Source organism: Aythya fuligula, chromosome Z, assembly GCF_009819795.1.
Source record: "Aythya fuligula isolate bAytFul2 chromosome Z, bAytFul2.pri, whole genome shotgun sequence".
Taxonomy (NCBI): domain Eukaryota; kingdom Metazoa; phylum Chordata; class Aves; order Anseriformes; family Anatidae; genus Aythya; species Aythya fuligula.
This window is the reverse complement of record NC_045593.1, coordinates 10,952,078-10,972,090: the sequence shown is the minus strand read 5'-3', so window position 1 is coordinate 10,972,090 and position 20,013 is coordinate 10,952,078. Positions and strand designations below refer to the sequence as shown.

At 65.6% G+C, this 20,013-nt stretch overlaps 2 protein-coding genes across 12 annotated transcripts; both read right to left on the bottom strand.

Annotated features, from left to right (window-relative positions):
- Window positions 1-574: 574 nt before the first annotated feature.
- Window positions 575-4,154, bottom strand: LOC116500759 (gamma-secretase subunit Aph-1b-like). The gene is made up of 7 exons (XM_032205986.1): window positions 3,889-4,154; window positions 3,190-3,360; window positions 2,070-2,143; window positions 1,844-1,966; window positions 1,613-1,740; window positions 1,298-1,421; window positions 575-1,069 (listed from the first exon to the last, which is right to left on the bottom strand). The coding sequence occupies exons 1-7, from the start codon at window positions 3,999-4,001 to the stop codon at window positions 1,032-1,034; spliced, it is 771 nt and encodes a 256-aa protein (XP_032061877.1). The 5' UTR covers window positions 4,002-4,154; the 3' UTR covers window positions 575-1,031.
- A 1,984-nt stretch (window positions 4,155-6,138) lies between these two features.
- TPM2 (tropomyosin 2) lies at window positions 6,139-17,376 on the bottom strand. 11 transcript variants are annotated; one of them, XM_032206205.1, is made up of 9 exons: window positions 17,243-17,376; window positions 16,473-16,598; window positions 10,920-11,053; window positions 10,387-10,504; window positions 10,219-10,289; window positions 9,960-10,035; window positions 9,253-9,315; window positions 8,977-9,046; window positions 6,139-6,446 (listed from the first exon to the last, which is right to left on the bottom strand). In XM_032206205.1, exons 1-9 carry the CDS (start codon window positions 17,354-17,356, stop codon window positions 6,364-6,366), a joined length of 855 nt encoding a protein of 284 aa, XP_032062096.1. In that variant the 5' UTR covers window positions 17,357-17,376; the 3' UTR covers window positions 6,139-6,363. The 11 variants fall into 11 exon arrangements, with proteins under 11 accessions (XP_032062096.1, XP_032062094.1, XP_032062101.1 ...); XM_032206203.1 differs by lacking the exon at window positions 9,960-10,035 and adding an exon at window positions 9,445-9,520; XM_032206207.1 differs by lacking the exons at window positions 6,139-6,446; window positions 9,960-10,035 and adding exons at window positions 7,191-7,417; window positions 9,445-9,520.
- Between the last annotated feature and the right edge of the window lie 2,637 nt (window positions 17,377-20,013).

Below are 20,013 nucleotides of genomic sequence, written 5' to 3'. Positions count from 1 at the left end.
CGGCCCCCACCCTGCTCCTCTCGAGCTGCTGGCCTCCGAGGCTCGCGTGCAGCCAGAGCCAAGCCCTGGGGAGCATCGGGGCCCTGCTGCAGCCAAAAGCAACGGGCTCGGGCAGGGGTGAGGGGAGGAAGACACGGGAGGAAGCCTCCGCCCTGGTGGCAACCGAGGAGCGGCCGAAGCACCCACCCCCCCAGGGCTGGCACACACCCCACTCAGCTATGGTGCTTATTATTTTTTTTTTTATTGGTATAAAAGCCCACTGTGGACAAAGCCGCCTTCTCAGCACTGAGCCCCTGGGCTGTTTCAATATCCCCATCTTGTAAGCACAGCATCAGGGCCGGTGCCTGCCTGAAAATCCCCCTCCGGCCCCTGGAGAGGGCGATGATCCCCGGGGGGGCAGCCCCCAGCACCCCTCCCCAGGCCGTGCTGGCACCAGCTGCAGGCTCGCTGGTCCACGGCCACCCACCAGAGCTGCTGGGATCCGTCTCCCCACATCTCTTCCCACCACCTTTCATCCCCAGCAGCTGCCCCCCACCCCACACCAGCCCCCCGACACCACCCCCCAGGATGCCAGCTCACTGCAGTCCAGCGCTGGGGCCACGTCTTGCCGTGAGCAGGGGGTGAAGAGGTGGAGAAAGAAGCACCACAGGGCTCAGCCCCGGCCCAGACAGCGCCTTGCAAAGCTGCTTCCTCCACCCCAGCGGCACAGGGGACAAGGGGGGCATCTTCAGCGCCGGGGGGAGAAGCGAGGGGGGTCCTTGGGATCAGTCTGAGGAAGGATCCTTCCCAGGCAGGGTAGCTCAGGGCCAGCAAAGCCAAGTCCTGCAGGCTGGGCTGTCCCTGGAGGGGCAGAGGAGCAGGCCAGCCCCGGTGCCACTTGTCCGCTGGGTGGTGGTCCCTGCCCCGCCGGGGGCTGGCCGGGTCCCCCCTTCCAGGAGAAAAACGTATTGCAGAGGAGGCGAGTGCCGATGGTGTCGCCGAGATGGAGGGGAGGGCAGGGGCAGCTGGGGACAGGAGCGTCCTGCGGGGCCTCAGGATGCCAGCTGGGGGCTGGCTCCGCTCTGCGAACCTGCGGAAACCAAGCCGGGGTGGTGGGGTGGAGATTTTCACCAAATTTCATACCCAAACCACCTCCCCCTAAGAGTCAGTCAGCCCCACGGTCTCCTCCTGTCCCGTAGGAGAGGCAGCCAGCTCCTCGCCTCGTTCCCCAAGAGAACCTTTCCCCACCCCAGGACCCAGCACCCAGAGGGTCCCCAGCACCCAGAGGGGTCCCTGTCCCCCTTTACCAAGCACTTACAGAGCAGGAAGCGGCGCAGGTTCTGTGCAGAGCCCCCCGAGAGCAGGTAAGCCCAGACAGCAGCAGCGGCCATCAGCAGGTAGGAGGGCACCAGGCTGCCCACGTACAGCGGGTTCCAAAACGTCTGGGGGGGAGGAAAAGCAGAAAAGGGAAAGGGTGAGAGGGGTCTCCCACAGCCCGGCTGCTCCACGCAGCCACCGTGTCCCCCTCCTGATGGTTCCAGTGGTGTGGAAAGCCTGGTGAGGGTCTGGGATGGGACGGGGACGTGTGGCAGCATCCCTGGAGGCAGCACGGGGCTCTGCTCCCAGCACTCACCGACCCCGAAACCGCGAGGTGCATGAGGACGACGGCAGCGATCTCCCACCAGCGCCGGTTCTCGCAGCCGTGGAAGAAGAGGATGCCCCAGAAGGTGTGCAGGAAGATCAACACCATGGTCATGAAGGCTGCGGGGAGCAGCAGCGGGGGGTCAACAGGGAGCCACGGGCCCTGCGGGGGGCTCCGATGGCTACGGGGAGCAGGGATGTGGGTTATGGCCCCGTCCCTCACCTGAGGTCAGGAAGTAGAGCTGCGAGTCCCCGTGGATGCCCACGGTGCCCGGCCCCAGCGCATCCGCCAGGAGGTTGATCATGGAGAAGGCGCCGCTCATCAGCCCAAAGCCCACGCCAGCCACTACCAGGACAGAGAGGCCGTGACACCCCAAAACCACGATCCCCCCCCACCCCAGGGACCTCCCAAACCCCATCAGTACCCCGGGTACCCACGCGGCACTCACCGTATGCCATTTGCTGGATGGAGATGGGGGAGCAGCCGTCCTCGCTGAGGGCCACCAGCCCCTCGATGGCCTTCCTGCAGGGAAAAGCGTGTTGCCAGCAGGCACCTGGCTCCTTGCTCAATAATCCTGCCCTTGATTAATGGACCTGCGGGCACTCTGCGCACCACTACGCCATGGCAGGAGCACTGCTGCCACCGCGGGGACCTCCCTGAGCCACCGCCACGGGGCGGAGGCCACGTCGGGTACTTGTTCAGCTTTGGGACCCTCAGTACAAGGACATCGAGGGCCTGGAGCCTGTCCAGAGAAGGGCTACGGGGCTGGTGAAGGGCCTGGAGCACAAGTGCTGTGGGGAGAGGCTGAGGGAGCTGGGGGGGTTTGGTCTGGGGAAGAGGAGGCTCAGGGGAGACCTCATTGCTCTCTGCAACTGCCTAAAAGGAAGGGGTGGGGAGCTGGGGGTCGGCCTCTGCTCACAGGTAGCTAGCTTGAGGACTAGAGGGAATGGCCTCGAGTTGTTCCAGGGGAGGTTCAGGCTGAAAATGAGGAGACATTTCTGCTCAGAAAGAGCAGTCAGGCACTGGGATGGGTTGCCCAGGGAGGTGGTGGCGTCACCGTCCCTGGGGGTGTTCAGGGAAAGGCTGGACGTGGTGCCTGGGGACAGGGTTTAGTGGGTGACAGTGGGGGTAGGGGCATGGCTGGACCAGATCTCGGAGGTCTTTTCCAAACCTAATGACTCTGTGATCCCAATCCAACCCCACAGACCAGGTATGGGGGCTGCCGGGGTGCCACAGACCCAGCAGCAGCACCGCAAGCTGCAGAGCGCACCCCTAGGGCATGCACACAGCTGGGAGAGCAAACCATTTTATTTTATTTTTTTTTTTTTAGAAAACACACCAAAAAAAGTGAAAAAAAAAAAAAACACAGAGGGTGCAGAAAGAAGCCCAAAAAAAAATATAGGAAAAGAGATTGCAGGGAGGAGAGGCTGTGGCTCTGCAGGACGGAGCTCTGCCACCCTCTGCCTGCGTGCCGCAGTGCTGCCGCCCTCCCCGCCACCGCCGCCACCGGGTCTGGGTCCAGACTTTGCCCCGGTGTCCCCGTGCCCCGTCCCCGTGCCCCCATGTACCTGAGCAGCTTGTAGTAGAGGAAGCGGAAGGCCTCCTGCAGCAGCACCGAGAACATCACCCCGAAGATCAGCAGCCCCCGCTGCAGCGCCTCGTCGCGCGGGTCGCTGGCCTTCACCGCGATGAACCAGATGAGGGAGGAGAGCAGCAGCGACACCAGCCAGAAGAACGCCCTGCAAGGACCGGGAGCCCGTCACCGGCACGGTACCGGGGACGGTAACGGGGCCTGGACCCCGCCGTGCACTGGTGGTGCCCGTACTGGTACCGGTGCCGCGGTACTGGTGGTGCTGTGAGCACTGATGGTGCCTGTACTGGTACCAGTGCCGCGGTACTGGTGGTGCCCATGATGGTACCGGTGCCCCAGTACCGGTGGTCGTGTGGTGCCCGTGACAGCCCTGGTGCCCATACCAGTGCCCGGTACCGGTACCAGTATGGGTGCTGGTGGTCCTGCAGCACTCATAGCAGTGCGGGTACCGGTGGCTGTGGCCGTGCCCACACCGGTGCGGGTGCTGTAGCCCAGCCGTGCACACCCATACCGGCACCACCACCCCTCCTGGTACCGGTACCAGTGCCGGTGCCCACCCCAGCCCCATACCCACACCGGTACCAGCCGCAGCACCGTGCCCCAGGCTGTGTGCCGGTCCCGGTGCGGGTCCCGGTGCCGGTCCCGGTGCCCACCACCCCCCGGTACCGGCACGGACCCGGCGATGAGGATGATGATGCGCAGCGGGTCGCGGGCGATGGTGAAGAGGAAGAGGCTGAGCGCGGGCCCGAAGGCGATGAAGGTGCACCCGAAGAAGACGGCGAGCGTCATGGCGGCGGCTCCGGTACCGGCACCGGCACCGGCTCCGGTCCCGGGGATCCCGGAGGGGGGGTCCCGGGGGGGTCCCGGGGGGGTCCCGGGCTGGGCTCGGCACCGCGGGGTCCCGCCTGCTCCCGGCCCGCGCCCCCCGCCCTTCCGGGGCCGCCTGACGTCACCCGCCGCCTGCGCGCGCCGCAGCCGGGCCCGGAAGAGCGGCGCGGGGCGGGGCCCGCACCGGGGAGCGGGGGCGGGAAACCGGGAGGGGGCGTGGCTTTGGTGGAGGGGGGCGTGGTCTGTTTGGGTGGGCGTGGTTTGATAGGAGGGGGCGTGGTCTGGCCGGAGGGGCGGTGTCTGCTCGGGTGGGGCGTTGTCGGACTGGAGGGGGCGGGGTCTAAGCGCAGGGGGCGTGGTCTAAAAGCAGGGGGCGTGGCCCGCACAGGGCCGCCTGGTCTACCCGGAGCCCACGGTGGCCATGCCCCGCCGGGGGGGGGTCCCCCGAGGGGGCGGTCGGGGGTGGCCTGGGCAAGGCGCTGCGGCTGGGGGTGGTGCATAAAGGGGGCTGCAGGAGAGCTGGGGGGGAATCTGCGTCCAGGGGTGGTGATAGGACAAAGGGGAATGGCTTTAAAATAAAAGAGGGGAGATTTGGGTTAGGTATTTGGAAGAAAATCTTTATTTTAAGGGTGGTGAGGACCTGGCACAGAGCAGCTGTGGCTGCCCCATCCCTGGCAGTGCTCAAGGCCAGGCTGCATGGGGCTGGGGGCAGCCTGGGCTGGGGGGAGGTGTCCCTGCCCATGGCAGGGGGGCAGAATTGGGTGGGTTTTAGGGTCCCTCCCAACCCAGCCTGTGCTGGGACCCCACGGTTTGCAGTTGTACCCCTGGAGCTCTATCATCCTTACGGTTCCCCTCCCTGTAGAGCAAGGGGCAGCGGAGGGGCGGCAGCGCAGTGCTGGGCCCCGGGGGGTCGGCTGGCGGCCTTGGTGCTGCCATCACCGGGAACAGCCACAGCGCCTGGCAGAAATGAGTTCAGAGGTGAAGGAGGAGCTGTGGGAGGGGTGTAAATGGTTGAACGGGCCGGCACGGTGCAGGAGGCTGGAATGGGGAAAAGTGCTGGGTGTGAAAGGGCTCTTTGTGCCGGAGGGACGCCCGGGAGCTGGGCGCTGGGGACACGCCCTGATAGGGAGGCCTGTTTGCAGGGCAGGGTGCCGTGGTGGCTTTGCCCTCTTGTGCCTCTTACAGACAGACAAATCCCCTCCAGGGGGCTGCTTTGACCAAACACCAGCTCCACGCAGCGACCTGCTGCGGGGAAAGACCTGAGGAGAAACCCCAACCCTCGTGCACGTCCTGGGATGTGACAGCCCAGAGGGAGAATGAGCAGCGAGGGCAGCCCTTTGAAGCTCAGCTTCAGTCTGCAGAGCTCCAAATCGTGATTTGGGGGCCAGGAGGAGGGCAGGAGGCCAGAAGCACCTGGGCAGGAAAGAGCTGCCAGCTCTCCATCCTCTCCCGAGCCGAGGAGCGCAGCAAATAAAGGGAAGCGGTCAGAGAAAGCTCGCCCTGTCACTCGATGGGGTGACGGCCTGGCCCAGCGAGGGGTCAGCACAAATTAATATTTCCTGGCTGCCTGAGGCTGTGCTGCCAGGGGGATATCCGCAGGGCTCCATGCAAGCCGTGGAGGGGCCCGGAGCAGAGGGCAGGGCTAGATCGCAGCTCCGGGCATCCCCAGGGAGCCCATCCCTGCTTGGTGAGAGCGGCGAGGCACATCCTGCCACCCTCCTCTTTGTGCTGGAGAAAACACAGCAGAGCAGGAGGGAACTTCCTGAGCGTGCTGGGAGTTGGTGGCCTGCCATGATAGCGTCTGTGGGTTTGTACAGCTGTCCCTCGGGCGGCTGGTAGGAGAGAACGCAGCGAGGGCATAGGGTGAGCAGCTCCAGGCCCGGAGAAGATCCCGGTAAGTGTGCACGTGCTCATTTTGGGCTGAGCTTGGGACTTTGAGGTTCCCTGTGCATCCTAAGGAATCACTCTCAGTCCCATCCCAAGGCCAAGGACGTCCTTGTGACTGCTCTACCTGCCCCACAGCAATGCTCCTACAGAGCAGCCCCCCCATCTCCCAGTGCCCTTGCCCCCCATCCACAAGGACCAAGCGCACCCGTCCTTCTTGTCAAACTGCTTTAATATTTGGACATGAAGACAGGACAGAGCCGTTCGGGCTGTGCACAGACAAGACGCCCCCCGAGCCACGGTGTAAGGCTGCAGGGCTTCCCTTCTCAATGGATGTGTGGATTTGGCCAAGGCGCAGTTCAGCTGATGACATCCTGAGCGTGCCAGTGGGGTGCACGTGTGGGGTATAGGGAAGAGGGGCGGGGGCTCCCCAGGCAGCTCAGAGGTTGTTCAGCTCCAGCAAGGTCTGGTCCAGGACCTGGTGGATGCCCACGTTCTCCTCTTTGGCACTGGCCAGACTCTCTGTGAACACAAGGGACACCCAGCCACGCACACAGCCGGACCCACGCACACCACGCCAGGCACAGACACACGCACACGGGACACGGCTCAGTATGAGCAGCCCCAGCAGCGGCAGGGATGAGCCCACGACCCCCAGGTGGGGGTCAGGCAGCCCCCCCATCTCTTCAGCTTCTCCATCCTCCCGCTGCACCCTGTAGCCCTCGGCCAGCCCCTCCGTGGTGCGGGTACCACCACCACCACCACCGCGGCCCCATCTCTCCCCGTCCTGCCGTCCCCACCGGCACGTGCACGAACCCTTGAGAGAGGAGAAGCTGGTGCCAGCGGCACGAGCCGGGTGCTCCGTGAAGAAGAGGAGTGAGACAGCAGCCCGGGAGGGCGGGCAGAGAGGACAGCAGAGAAGGAGCAGAGATATCGAGGCTGCAGGGACGAGCTCCGACGGGCAGCCCGCTGCCGGGGCGGCCTCCTCCGGTGCTGGCTTGCGGTCGGCATCCCCCTCCCCACTAAGAGATGGGGATGGGGGCACCCTGTGGGGACCCCACTCTGAGGGCACCCTCCCTGCGTGGTTTTGGGGTGACGGGAGGGAGGGGGAAGCAGCCACACAAATCTCCAAATCCCTCCCCAGCAGGGCCATGCTGGTGCCAGGGGACAGCCACCACCGTGTGGGCATCCCAGGACACGACAAAACCCCTGATCCCTCTCTCCAAAAAAAAAAAAAAAAAAAAAAAAAAACCAACATTGGCTCCCCAAAGGCTCCCTGTCCCCCCCAGCAGGGTGGTTATCCCCATGGGGAGCGGGCAGGGGTTCCCAGCCCCAAACCAGCCTGGCCAAAAGGGGGCAGGGGGGCAGCCGGGGCTGGGTGTGAGGCTGTGCTGGGGCTGGAGCTGCCTTAGCTCAGTTGTTAAGCTCGGTAAGGATGACCCGCAGCTCGTTAGTGAGAACGCGGTTTTTCTCGGCCTCCTGCCGGGAGCGCTCTAGAGAAAACGGAGACGTCAGCGCAGCAAAGGGGAGAGAGAGAGAAAAGAGAGTTAGTGAAAAAGAGACAGTGCTGCCTGCGAGAGCCTTCGCTGGGCACCCCGCTGTGGTGCCACTGGTGGGCACTGGGGACCAGTGGGGACGGCGGGAGGAGGCAGTCGGCCCCGGGTCCACCAATTCTGGGTTTTGGGGCAGGGTAGGATGGTGAGGGATGAGGATTGGGGACCCATTTAGGGCCAGGAACTGCTGACGAACAGTAGGGTCAGCCCTGTTGGCACAAGAAGGGGATGGAGGAGACGTCAGGGCTGTCGTGGTGTCCGGGGGTGTGGATGGGGAGCAGACAGGACCGGGTCTAACCCTACTAATTCAGGCCGAAAGAGCGATGGAGAAACGTCTTGAAAGGTGGCAGAAGATGAGGAAAGCTGTGTCCGGGAGCCGGGGGTGGTGGGGGACGTCCCCAGGCTGAGGCACAAAGGGGCTCAGCAGTGGGGGTCCCCACAGCCACCTCCCACCCCCGGCTGCCGGCGAGAGGGAGCAGGCAATGAAGGGGTGAGCGTGGGGAGCCAGAGCAGCATGAAGAAAACGAGGGAGAAACCAAGGAGAGAAAACGCTTTATTGAGACCAACTCGGTGACCCGGAGGGACAGAACAGAAAAGAAAAAGTCATGAAATGCAAACTGAAGAGCGATGTGCGGAGGAAGGAGGGGAGCAGGGAGAGGGGAGCAGGGGGAGAAAGGGGGGGAACGGGGGGCTGCCTGCCTGGGGACGGACACCCCTCATCCCCATGGGGCTGGAGCCCACCTCTCCTCGGAGGTGCTGCTTCTCCGGGACGTGTCCCCCCACCCTGGGCATGGCTTTGCTGGGGGGGCGCAGGGTCCCCGGTGCTCGTGCTGCTGGGATCTGGGGGCTGCTCCCCTTTTCCCCAAACACCCCATAGCGCCTTACGCCTTGCTTTCCCCAAAAAGAGGGACACTGCGGGGACCCCCATGGGCCGGGAAGGACAGAGAGGGGATGGGAAGGGCAGGGGGAGCGGTGGGGGGGCCGGGCAGGCAAGCGGCCGAGCTGGGGAGGGGGAGGATGAAGGTGAGGATGAAGGGGATGGGGGGGGGAGTGCGGTGCTGGTGCCGGCCGGAGGGGCTCAGAGGGAGGTGATGTCGTTAAGCGCATTGTCCAGCTCCTCGCTGATGGCTTTGTACTTCATCTTCTGCGCATACACTTCGTCTGCAGGCAGTGGGGAGGGGGCAGCAGGGGGGTGGCGGGCGGTGGAGCGGGGAGGGGGCGAGTGGCAGAGAGAGAGAGAGCGGGTGAGCGGGGCACAGGGCGTGCGGGTACGGCATCGGGCACAGGCAGAGTGGATGCGGCCCTATTCCCCTCCCACAGACCCCAAAAAAAACCCACGGCACTCCAGCCTCCCCCCCTACCCACCTCCCTGCACGGGGACCCGGCTCGCCCATGGGGTGCTTTGGCCTCAGCCCGGCCGAGCCCCCCCTAATCAGGGACACGTCCTGTCCCGTTGTCCCCATGACAAAGGGGTCGGGAGGCGGTGGGGGTGTTTTTACCTTCCAAATCATCGATGGTTTTCTCCAGCTTCGCCACAGACCGCTCAGCAAACTCTGCCCGGGTCTCCGCCTGCGGGAGAGGACGAGTGTGATGGGGGCACCCCTAAACCTGCCCCCTAAGCCCACCCCGCACCCCAAAACCACCCCAAAATCATCTCCTGCGCCTGGGCTGCTTGCAGGTGCCGAGCACATTAATTAACCTCCAAGCCTGGGAGGTGAGGGATTATTTTTCCTGCTGCCCTGGGAGCACCCGCGGGGACCCAAAATGAGCCTTACCTCCTTCAGCTTCTCCCCTAGGAGCTTGATTTCCTCCTCATACTTGTCCTCCTTGGTGGAATACTGCAGGGACACAGAGATACGTCCGTGAGCCCCGTGGGACACAATCTGTCACCCTTGTCCCCCCCCCACACCCAAGGGACCCCATCCCCCCCAGCCCCAAGCTCTGCGCCCAGCCCCCGCAGCCCCTACCTTGTCGGCCTGGGCCTCCAGGGACTTCAGGTTGTTGGTGACAATTTTCAGCTCCTCCTCTAGGTCACCACATTTACTACATCCCAAGCAAGGCGTGGGGAGAGGGGGGGAAGCAGGGCCGGGGATGGTGGTTGGGGAGGAGAGGAGCGGGGAGCAGGAAGAGCGGGCGCAGGGCAGGAGGAAAGAAAAAGAGAGAAAATAAGATGAGAGAGGAGAAACCTCGGGCAGCAAGGGTGGGAGAGGAGCAGAGCCACCGGGCACGGGTCCCTTCCTCGTGCCAGCCTGTGTCAGCGCTGCCACCACGCTCCTGCAGCCCTCCGAGGAGGAGGAGGAGGAGGAGGAGGGTGAGGAGGAAGAGGAGGAGAGCGGGCACGGAGGATTGTGCCCAGCCTGCGGTGATGTACGGGAAGGCGAGGTGAGGGCTGGCGGCCGAGGCAGAGTGGAAAAGAGGTGGCTGGAGAGCGACAGAGAGAGGGGGGGCTGCCGCACGTCGCCCCGCGCCCCTGCCCCGGTACCTCTTCCTCTGAGGCAATGAGGGATTTGAGGGTCTGGTCCATGGTCCGCAGCTCCTCCTCCAGCTGTCTCACTCGGCTGGGGTGGGAAAGGGGCCAGCAGAGAGCAGGGTCATGGATGTGCTGGGGGGTGCGATCCCTCTGCCTCCCCTCCCACCCCACACACACCTCCCCGTCCTCACGGGGACGCTCGGCCACCCCTGTCCCCACACGGACACGGCACGGGGGTGGTGTGGGACCCCCCTGGGAGCCCCCCGCTCACCTCTCCGCAACCTCTGCCCTCTCCTCCGAGCGCTCCAGCTCTCCCTCAAGGACGACCAGCTTGCGGGCGACCTGTTGGTGGCATCAGAAAGAAGGTGTCAGCCCCAGAAAGGGGGTGTAAGGCCACAGGGGGTGGCCCCGGGGGGACACCAGGGGACGGGGCACGCACCTCCTCGTATTTGCGGTCGGCCTCCTCTGCTATGTGCTTGGCCTCCTTCAGCTGCATCTCCTGGAGCTCCATCTTCTCCTCGTCCTTCATGGCCCTGTTCTCGATGACCTTCATGCCTCTGAGGGAAGCCAAAGCAAGGAGATTAGGAGATCTCTTCAAGGAGAGATGTTATGGCTGTGGGTCGAGGTGGCTCCTACACCTCCTGCCTGCCCCTGCCGTCCTCCAGCCCCAGCACCACGGGGCACTGCCCGGGGACAGCGGCACCCCCTCGGCCACCCCGTGCCGGTGGCACCCCGGGGATGCTTCCGAGCACAATTAAAGCACCAGAGATGCCCCAAGGCCCTTCTGGGGACACGTCCTGGAGCAAAGAGCTGTGGGCATGGTGCCTCTTAACCAGGCTGGTCCCAAACTCATCCCTCATCCCTCAGGAGCTGCTCTTTGCACCGTGCAGGAATCCCCTCTGCGGAGAGCAGGGGGCTGCTGGTGATGGAGGGTGACCCGATACGACCCCGGCGGTGCCCCCCCCGTCACACCTCTCGCTCTCATCCGCCGCCTTCTCGGCCTCCTCCAGCTTCTGCAGGGCGGTGGCCAGGCGCTCCTGGGCCCGGTCCAGCTCCTCCTCCACCAGCTGGATGCGGCGGTTCAGAGAGGCCACCTCAGCTTCGGCCTGGGGAGCACAAAAACCCGGGGTCACCGCCCGTTCCCAGTGCGTTTTCAGCAGGAAAATGTGCGTTTGCGTGGAGCACCCCTTTGTGCCGTGCTCGCCCAGCTGGGACACGCGTCCCATTTGCCCACCCCGAGCACCTCGCTCGGTGCCACACGGCCCCGGAGGTGGAAGGGGTGCGCTCCATGGGGCAGCACGGGGTTTGGGGTTTGCAGAGCCGTGAGTAAAGGAGGAGGAATGCCCCGTGCAGATTCGCTCCCGAAAAGGAGATGGGAGCCACTTGTGGATTTCCTGTTTACGGAGGCGGCGGCGGAGCCAAGCGGCCGGGACGCCCTCCCCGGCCCCACACCACCGAGCCCCACTGCGCCGTGGGGCCATTTGGGGCCCCCGTGCTGCCCCCCCTACTAATTTACAGCTCGGCACCGGGGGGCAATGGAGCGAGTCGCCCTCGTCGGGCTGGCTCCTGGCCAAGCCTCCTATGGGGCCGGTGGGACCGGGTCCCATTATTTCCCCTCCCCAACCTCCTCCCCGTTCGTTCCCAGGCTCCCCGCGCGCGGGGCCGTCCGGGAGAGGTGGCCCTGGCCCCCCGCCAGCCCCTCGCCGCCTGGCCCCCGCGCTCTTTCCATTTGCTAAGGCCCTCCTGCTCCGTCACCGCCGGGAAACGCTGCCTCAGCAGCTCCCGGCCCCGCAGGGAGGGGGCTGCTGGAAGGAGAGGGGAGCAGGGATTAAAAAAAAAAAAATAAAAAATAAAAAAAATGGGGCGCAAAGGGATGGGCAGTGCTGAGAGCATCGTGCCTCCTGCTTATTCATGGGCTGGAGCAGGCCTGGCACCGTGCTCCAGCAGCACCCTGGGGACACGGAGCAGGGAGCCAGGCGGGGATGTCCCCATACCCGCCACCACCATCCCCTATAGGTAAGGGATGGCAGCACCTCCGCTGACGCTCCGCATCGCCCCGCAGGGGGCTTTTTTTCCCCGGGGATGACCCCCCCCGAAGTGGGTCAGAGCTGCCCGGATGGGCAGTGGGGAACATGAGCTCGCCGTCAGCGCCTGGCGAGCGGGGAACCCGATCTGTGGCGGCAGGAAGGGGCCGTTTCCTCCGCACGCAGCCCCGGGTGACAACAGCCCGGGTACCGCGCCCAGCTCTGCCGCCCCTGATAGTGCTGGGGATGTTACGGGAGCAAAGGGGGGGGGGGGAACAGAGGAAAAAGGAAAAAAAAAAAAAAAAAAAAAGCACGAAAATACCGCCCAACAACAACAAGAGAAAGCAAAAAAAAAATAAATAAAGCCGCAGCAGGAGCGAGCTGCCGCCTGGAAACGCCGTCCCGCTGCCACGGGGTGGGAATTGCAGCCCAAATTGGTAAATGGGGGGGGGTTCTCCCCAACAAGGGACACGATGGGGAGCAGGGGGGCTCTGCTGAGGAGCCGGACACAGAGCCTGGGTGGGGGGCTCTCCGCTGAGCCCCCGAGGGGGGCACCTTTCCCGGGGACTGCCAGCCCCAGCCCAGCCGAGGCGCTGAGCTGGATGCTCACCGGGGAAGCTGCGGCGAGCCCCACACGGGAGCATCCCTACCAAAGCCCACCTCTGGTGCTGGGGACCCTGCCCAGAGCCCCCCACCCCGTACCCACACCCAGGGGGCTCCCACACACCGGGATGACCACCCCGTGCCCCCCAGCCCCCTCTCCCCAGCGCAGTGAGGATGCCGGTGCTGGGTCCCCCCAGGGCGTGCCATGGGGCACCCGGGGAGCGGCCACTCGTGCCCGTAGCAGGGTGGCCAGCACCCACGGGACCGTGCAGCTCTGCTCCCTGGCATCCAGCCCTATGGGGCCAGCGGCGCTGCCCCAGCAGCGGGGGGTCCCTGGGGGGTCCCCAGCCCCAGGAGCCTTACCCGCTCCCGGGCCTGCCGCTCGGCATCGGCCTCCCGCTGCAGGTGCTCGGCGCGCTCCTCCGCCTCGTCGGCCACCTGCTGCAGGCTCTGGATCTTCTTCTTGACGGCGTCGATGGAGCTGATGCCGGCCATGGCCGTGCGGCCGGCGGGGAGCACAGGGAGGCCGCAGCACCGAGCCCTTTGTGGGATCTGCCTGGCTCGGGCAGGAAGCGCTCAGGCGGCGGCCGCTCCCGCCGCCCGCCCTGCCTCCATCCCTTCCTGCTCCTCCTCCTCCTCCTCCTCCTCCTCCTCCTCCTGCTCCTGCTCCTGCTGCTGCTGCCATGGGCAGACCCAGGCCCGCTGCGCTCCCTGGACAGAGCGCACAGTGCCCCCCGGGTAGGGCGCATGGGTCCCCGTCAGGCTGGGTGCCAGCCCCCTCCCCAAAAAAGCAGATACGTGCCCCCCCCCGGGCACAGCAAGTGTCCCCCCAGGCTGGGCAAGATGCACGGTGCCTTCAGAGCAAGGCACGTTGCCCCCCACCCTGGGCAGGGTGTCCCCCAGCAGGGCACATTGACCCCCCTGGGCAGGGTGCACGGCTCCCCACCCAGCTAGGGCACTGGGGGGTGCCCCCCGGCATAGGGGACGCAGCCCCCTCCTAAAGCAGGGCACACAGTGCCCCCCATGGCTCCAGCAGAGAGGCAGAGAGGAGCTTGGAGACAATTTTTTGAGGGGGACAGGGGTCTGGGGGTGCCCTGTGGGCCCCCACGGGCAGGGAAGCAGCGCACACACGGGTGCTCCCCAGCTGCAGAGCCAGGGGAAGGATTTCTGCCCCACAGGCAAGAGGGATGGGGCAGGAGGGCAAAGCCCACTCCGGGGCACCCCCTGGGGTCCCTTGGCACAGGGTGCCCCCGCTGTCTCACCCCTTTGGCATCTGCTCCCCAAGCTGGGACCTGTCCAGCAGCCCCACGGAGACCCCTGGGGCCAGTGCCCCAGGGGAGAGGTCAGTCCCTGGCTCCGTGCCCCCCAGCTCTGTGCCCCCCAGCTCCGTGTTCCCACCTCAGCAGATGCCTTGGTGCGTCAGGAGGGCACGGCACGGTGGTTCTCAATCTGCCTAAAGGAGCTCTGGCAGCTCACACCTGCCTCCAGGGATGGATCTGAGCCATTCCCAGGATGACCCCACTGGCTGCCATGGGGTCTGGGACCACCCTAGGGGGGCCAGCACCCGGCCATGCCACTCGGGGGGGGTCCTGCAGCCCAATGTCCCCAGCCAGGTGGCATGGGGGCACGTGGCATCGGGCTTGGCCCCTCTCCCAGCCCAGCACTTGGGCACAGAGAGGTGCACGGGGCACAAATGGGGGGTCCCAGTGGCCAAAGGGCAGTGGGATCAGTGGGATCTGGCAGCGGGGGACAGGCTGTGGGGTGTGGGGGCAGGCACCCCGTTCCAGGCTGGGTGCCTCCTGCCCTGGCCCCACCCAGGGATGCAGTCACTTCCCAGCAGCGCCCGTTCCCTCCCACCGGCTCGGGGAATCGCCAAATAAGAGCAAAGTCTCGGCTTGGGAGAGCACCGGGGCGGGAACTTGGGTGAAGCCTCCGGGATCGTGGCCTGGGAACGGCTCAGCCTGCCTTTCCCTGCGCCCGGCGGGTGGCTGGGGACGGGCTGGCCACCGGGGACAAGTGGGGACGGAGGGGCTGCGGGGCATAAACCCTGCTCCGGGCTCGCGTGCTGTCCCTCGTGGGGGACACGGAGGGGACGGGGCCACGGTGGCCTCGTCCAGCTGCTGGGAAGGATCTGGAGCTGCCAACCCTGCGGCTCGGTCCTGCTGCTCCTCGCCGAGTGGGAGCACTTAGCGCTGTCAGCACGTCCCCGTCGGGGACACCTGGGGACTTCCAGGTCTCGCACGTGGCACAGCCTGTCCCCGCGCATGGCACAGCCTCCTGCCCCTTCCCGACGCTGCAGCAGGGCTCCTTCACCACGACCCCGCTCCAGACCCTTCCCCCGAGGGGCCAGGGGCTCCCCGTCCCCAAATCTGCCAGGACAGGGCTCTCCTTGCCAAAATCCACAACCTTTCCCTGCTGCTTTGGAGTGCTCTTGGTGCCACCAAGCACCCCTGTGTCCCCTCCGTGCCCCACACCAAGCTCGCCTCATCCCACACCGATCCCACCAGTACAGACCAGTACAGAGCCCAGCACAGCCCCCAGCACAGCCCCCCGGGCCAGCCCGGCGTGCCTGCCTCTTGCCAAGACCAACCAGCCCTTCCAGAGGGTTTCCAACGTTTTAACAACTTTGTGTCTGACTTCGGGCAGGCCCAAGGGGTCAGCAAACAGCCCCAGAGCCTTCCTCAGGACAAACTTCCCAAAACTCCTACAGGAGGCAGCCGGGCACAGGGGGACACTGGCACCTCGCTGCCCAGAGCTGGGGGGGGCGCACAGGCTGGGGACACCCCCTCCTCACCCCAGGAGCCTCTCTGGGGACAGCCACCCCTCTGTCCCTTTTGGAAGCACCAGGGATGATGCAAGGCAGGCACTGGTGGGACTGGGGACACTGGGGTGGGTTTCAGGCTCTGTCTCCTCTTTCCCCTGTCCCCATTTTTCCGCTGCCACCACCTCATGTGCCCATGGAGGTTGGGGGTCCCTGCGGGGTGGCACTGGGAGGGGGGGGTCCGGTCACTCCTGGGGGCTCTGGGCCACCCTGGGGCCTTTGCTGCCGCTGCTTGTCCCTGCCTGCTGTCCCCTGTCCTTGGCGGCCACCTTGGGGATTTGACGCATCCCCCCCCGTTTGGCTCCACGAACCAGCTGGGATTGAATTTTTGGTTCTCAATCCTGAAAAGCCTGGCCGTGCCCCTGCTGGCTGCGCTCCCGACGGCTCCCTTTTAGCTTCTCCTCCAGTTTCCAGGGTTGGCTTTCATCAGAGAAGGACTGGCCATCAAAAGGAGGGTTTATTTATAGGGTGTCAAATGCCCGGTGTGGCACCGCGGGTCGTTATACCCCGCTCCCGGGCGGCTCTGGGGCCGCACACAGCTGTTCCGCCCTTCATCCCCGCCGGGCACAAGCCAATTTCAACACCTTCCTAACATCTCCCCGGCGGGATCCATTTCCCAGGAGAAACATCAGTCATGGCCCTAAATAAAACTCTTCCTGGCCTTTCCCTTCCCAGGGTACAGGGCGGCACGTTGGGGGTCCCCCCCACACGCACCCCAAGCATCCTATGCAACCAGTGCCCGCAACGGGCGAGAACTTTTCCCATTTCTCCACTCTTTTCCCCTTTTCTACCTCATTTGAGCAACGATGTTCAAGTTTTCCCTACACATACATGGCCGACGCTCACCGGGGATGCTTGTCCCGGTGCGTTTTGGGGCGCTGGGGCTGAGCGGTGCCCCCACACCTGTGGGTACCCCCATGGGACGTGCCCAGCACCCGCTGCCCGTCCCGGTGCCGGCGTGGCGGGGCCGGATCCTGCCACCCTCCCCACCAATATTTCCCATATAAGGCTCCCCTCTTCCTTCGCCCCCCCTCCCCGGGGTCCGGCGCCCGCGCAGGGGAGGGGTTGCCTACGTACGTCCGTGGCTTTCTTCTCCGCCTGCTCCAGCTTCTCCTGGGCCTCCTTGACGGACTCGGAGTACTTCTCCACCTCATCCTCCGTGCCCTTCAGCTTCTTCTGCAGGCCCTGCTGTTCCTCCTCCAGCTGTGGAAGGGACGGGTTATGGGGTGTCAGGGGGGGGGCTGGCACAAGGATGGCAACCCCAGGGCACCTACCCGTCAGGGGACGGTCACCCTCATCCCATTGGCATTGTCCTGTCGATTTTGGGGCCACACATCCTCGGGGAGCCACAGGTCCTTGGGGTCGGAGGACCCCTGAGCCCGGAGAGGGCAATGGGGTCCCAATGTGGGGACACCAGCAAGGTCCCCACCTCTTGTGGCTGAGGTGGGAGCACGCTGTCCCCAGGGGCGTCCCTGGCAGAGGGACAAGGGGGTGGCACTAGGGTGTCCCACCAAGACCCAAGGAGTTTTGGGGGCGCTGAGGGGCAACAGGGACAACAGGCTGGGACACTGATCCCCAGGGCTGGCCACCCAGCGGGGTGAGGTCCCCAGGGTGGCTGTCCTTAGGGTGGGGGTCCCCAGGGCTGGGTATCCCCAAGGTGGGGGTCCCCAAGGTCGGACACCCAGCGGGGCAAATCCCAAGGGCTGGGGACCCTTAGGGCTGGGATCCACGAGCTGAACACCCATCAGGGCGAGATCCCTGGGGCCAAACCCTTTTAGGGTCAGGCTCCCCATCAACTTTTTATTTATTTTTTGGGGGGGGAAGGGGGGGTTCAATGCGACACCCACCTGCTTGCAGCGGTCCTCCGCCTGCTTCTTGTCCGCCTCCGCCTGCTCGGCTCGGTCGATGGCGTTCTCCTTGTCCAGTTTGAGCATCTGCATCTTCTTCTTGATGGCCTCCATGGTGGCGGTGGCGGTGGCGGTGGCGGTGGCGGGGCACGGAGCACGGGGGGCGGCGGGGCTCGGAGCACCGGGGGCGGCGGCAGCACCGGCACTGAGCCCCCCGCCCCGCCGCGCCGCCTAAGAGCCGGGGAGGGGCCGCGCCGGGAGGGGGCCGCCCCGGTACCTCCCCCGCCGCCCGCCAGCACCTTTTAGGGACAGGCTTCGACACCGGCACCGAAAGGGACGGGAGAACGAGAAACAGGGGGGGGGGGGTACCGGGGGGAGGCACCGGCAAGGCACCGGGAAGCCGGGGGGAGAACCTGGAGAGGGGCGCGCCGGTGGGGATGGGTGGGGGGCACCGGCAAGGGACGGCGCTGGGGACAGTGCAGGGCTCTGTGTTAGGGTTACCCTGGTGGCACTGAACTGGGGACACCCCCAGGGGACAGCGCTGGGGACACCCCCGGGGGACAGCGCTGGGGACACTCTAGGGGGACAGCAGCGGGGGTACCCTGTGGGCACTGCGCTGGGGACACCGCGGGGCTCTGGGGACACCCTGGGTGGCACACAGGGACGCCCACGCGCTGTAAAACCCCGCAGGCACAGTTTTCTGGGGCCGCAGGGACCTTCCTCGTGCTGCGAATGCGCTGGGGGCACCCGAGGACTGTGGTGATGCTGCTGGACCCCGGTGTCCCCTGGGCTGTTTGTGGCCCCCATCACCCCCGCAGGGCACCGCGCTCCTGGCACCACAGCCCCCTGCTGCAGTCCCGTGCCCCCCGGAGCTGGTGGCACCCCTAAACTCACAGCGTTTTGCTCAGCCCTACGCAGGTCCCCGCTGAAATAACGCTCCTGTTTCCCAGCACCAGTCCCATCTCCTCCCTGTCCTCCTGCCACCCCCTCAGGGTGGCCGCGGTGAGATCCCCAGTGTCCCCCCCCTTGCACCAGGCAGGCTCTTCCCAGCACAGCCCTCCCAGGACACCCCTCGGTGCCGCCCCGGCGTCCTCCGCGCAAGGCCTGGCAGAAAAACACAGAGGGAAAATCCTTTGGGAGCGAAGGGAGCCGAGCACTGACCTCCCTCCCCATCCCGCTGCTGCGTCACGGCGGGGCAGGGGCCCCGCTTCCACGGGGGAGCCCCGGTGCCACCCCGATGCCACCACCACCACCTCGTGCCCAGGTGCCACCGACCCCAGTGTGCCGGCACCTACACGTCCCCTAGGATGGCGTTTCGGGGAGACAGGGGGCGTGCGGGCTGCCCTGCTGCTTCTGCCCTAAATAAACCGTATTCCGCAGGCAAAAAAAATGCAAACCCTTCAGATCCCGGCTCCTCCAAAAATACCCCGTGCTTTAGCCCTGCTCGTAAATGCTTCTGGCACATTCCCAGCTGCAGGGTGGGCTCGGGGACGGGGCGGGGGGGCTGGGATGGGGCAGGGTGAGGGGGACGTGTGGGATCCCCAAGCTCATCGCCCCCGGGCTGCATCCAGCCCGGCACGGGGCTCCCCAAAATGGGGTGAGTGAAATCTGCCCTGGGTTTTTGGCAGAGGGGCGCAGAGAGCTGGAGGGAACAGCTTTCTGGGGGCGACCCTGAGAGTGCAACGCAAATTTGGGGGGTCATTGGGAGGGCGTGAGGGGTGTCTTCCAAGGACCAAGGGGCTGCCGGAGCCATGCAAAGTGGCGGAGCTGTGGCTGGAGGCTGGCGAGCGGTATTAGTGCTGACGAATTAGGCACATATTTGGAGAAAGAGAGCCAGGAACCGCCAGCACGCTGCTCTCGGGGGGGAGGATCCATCTCCCGTCGTTCCCAGATGAGGATGGATGGCCTTTGGGGGAAAATTCATCAGCTGGGGGCAAAGCTGGTGATGTGCACGGTGCGAGCAGCCAGGAAGGAAGGGGCTGAGGCTTCCCAAGCCCGGATGAATTTGGGACACGGGCACCTTGTGACTGAGGTGCCCCAGGTCCTAGCACCGCGCGGAAAATAACCCCCCATAACACAGCCGGGGAGATTTACGGGGTCGGGGCTCTGGCCAGGCTGAACCCTGCCCCGTGTCCCTCCCCTGGGGATTTACTGCTGCCATCTGCGTCCCCTCCCTCGCCCAGAGGACATCGCCGGGGGTCCCCGCTGCTGGCAGCCCCCTGCCCAGGGCCAGGAGGGGCAGGGGGTGGGCTGTGCCCTCTCGCCCCTCCTCACAGGGCCCCGTGTCCGTCCGTACCTGGTCGGGAGCCTGGTGCCGGGTCAGGCCAGCGCAGATTGTCAGGGGACAGCTGGGAGGGCTGGGATTCCTGCGGGACGCACAAATCCCCCCTGGAGCCAGGCCACCGCCGTGGGAGAGCGGCCCCAAAGCAGGGGGGACGGCACCTCCGCACCCCGGGATCAGCTGGGATGTTGTGGGGGGGACCCCAGAACAGCTCCAAGCCCCCTGGCGTGGCCACCACCACCCCTGCAAGCTGAGACCTTGCAGATTCATGACATAAAAAAACCGTCCTCCTGGGTGTTTGCTGGTGCCAGGATTGTGTTTTGGGGACAGGGGGGACGCAGGGCGCAGGGGACGGGTCCCAGGGACAGAGGTGTCCCCGCTCCACCCCACAGCATCCCTACCACCACTCGGGTCCCCCCAAAAATGAGTGATGGGGTGGGAGCAGGTGAGGCAGGGGCCGTGCTGGGGCAGCTGCCACCCACACAGGTCG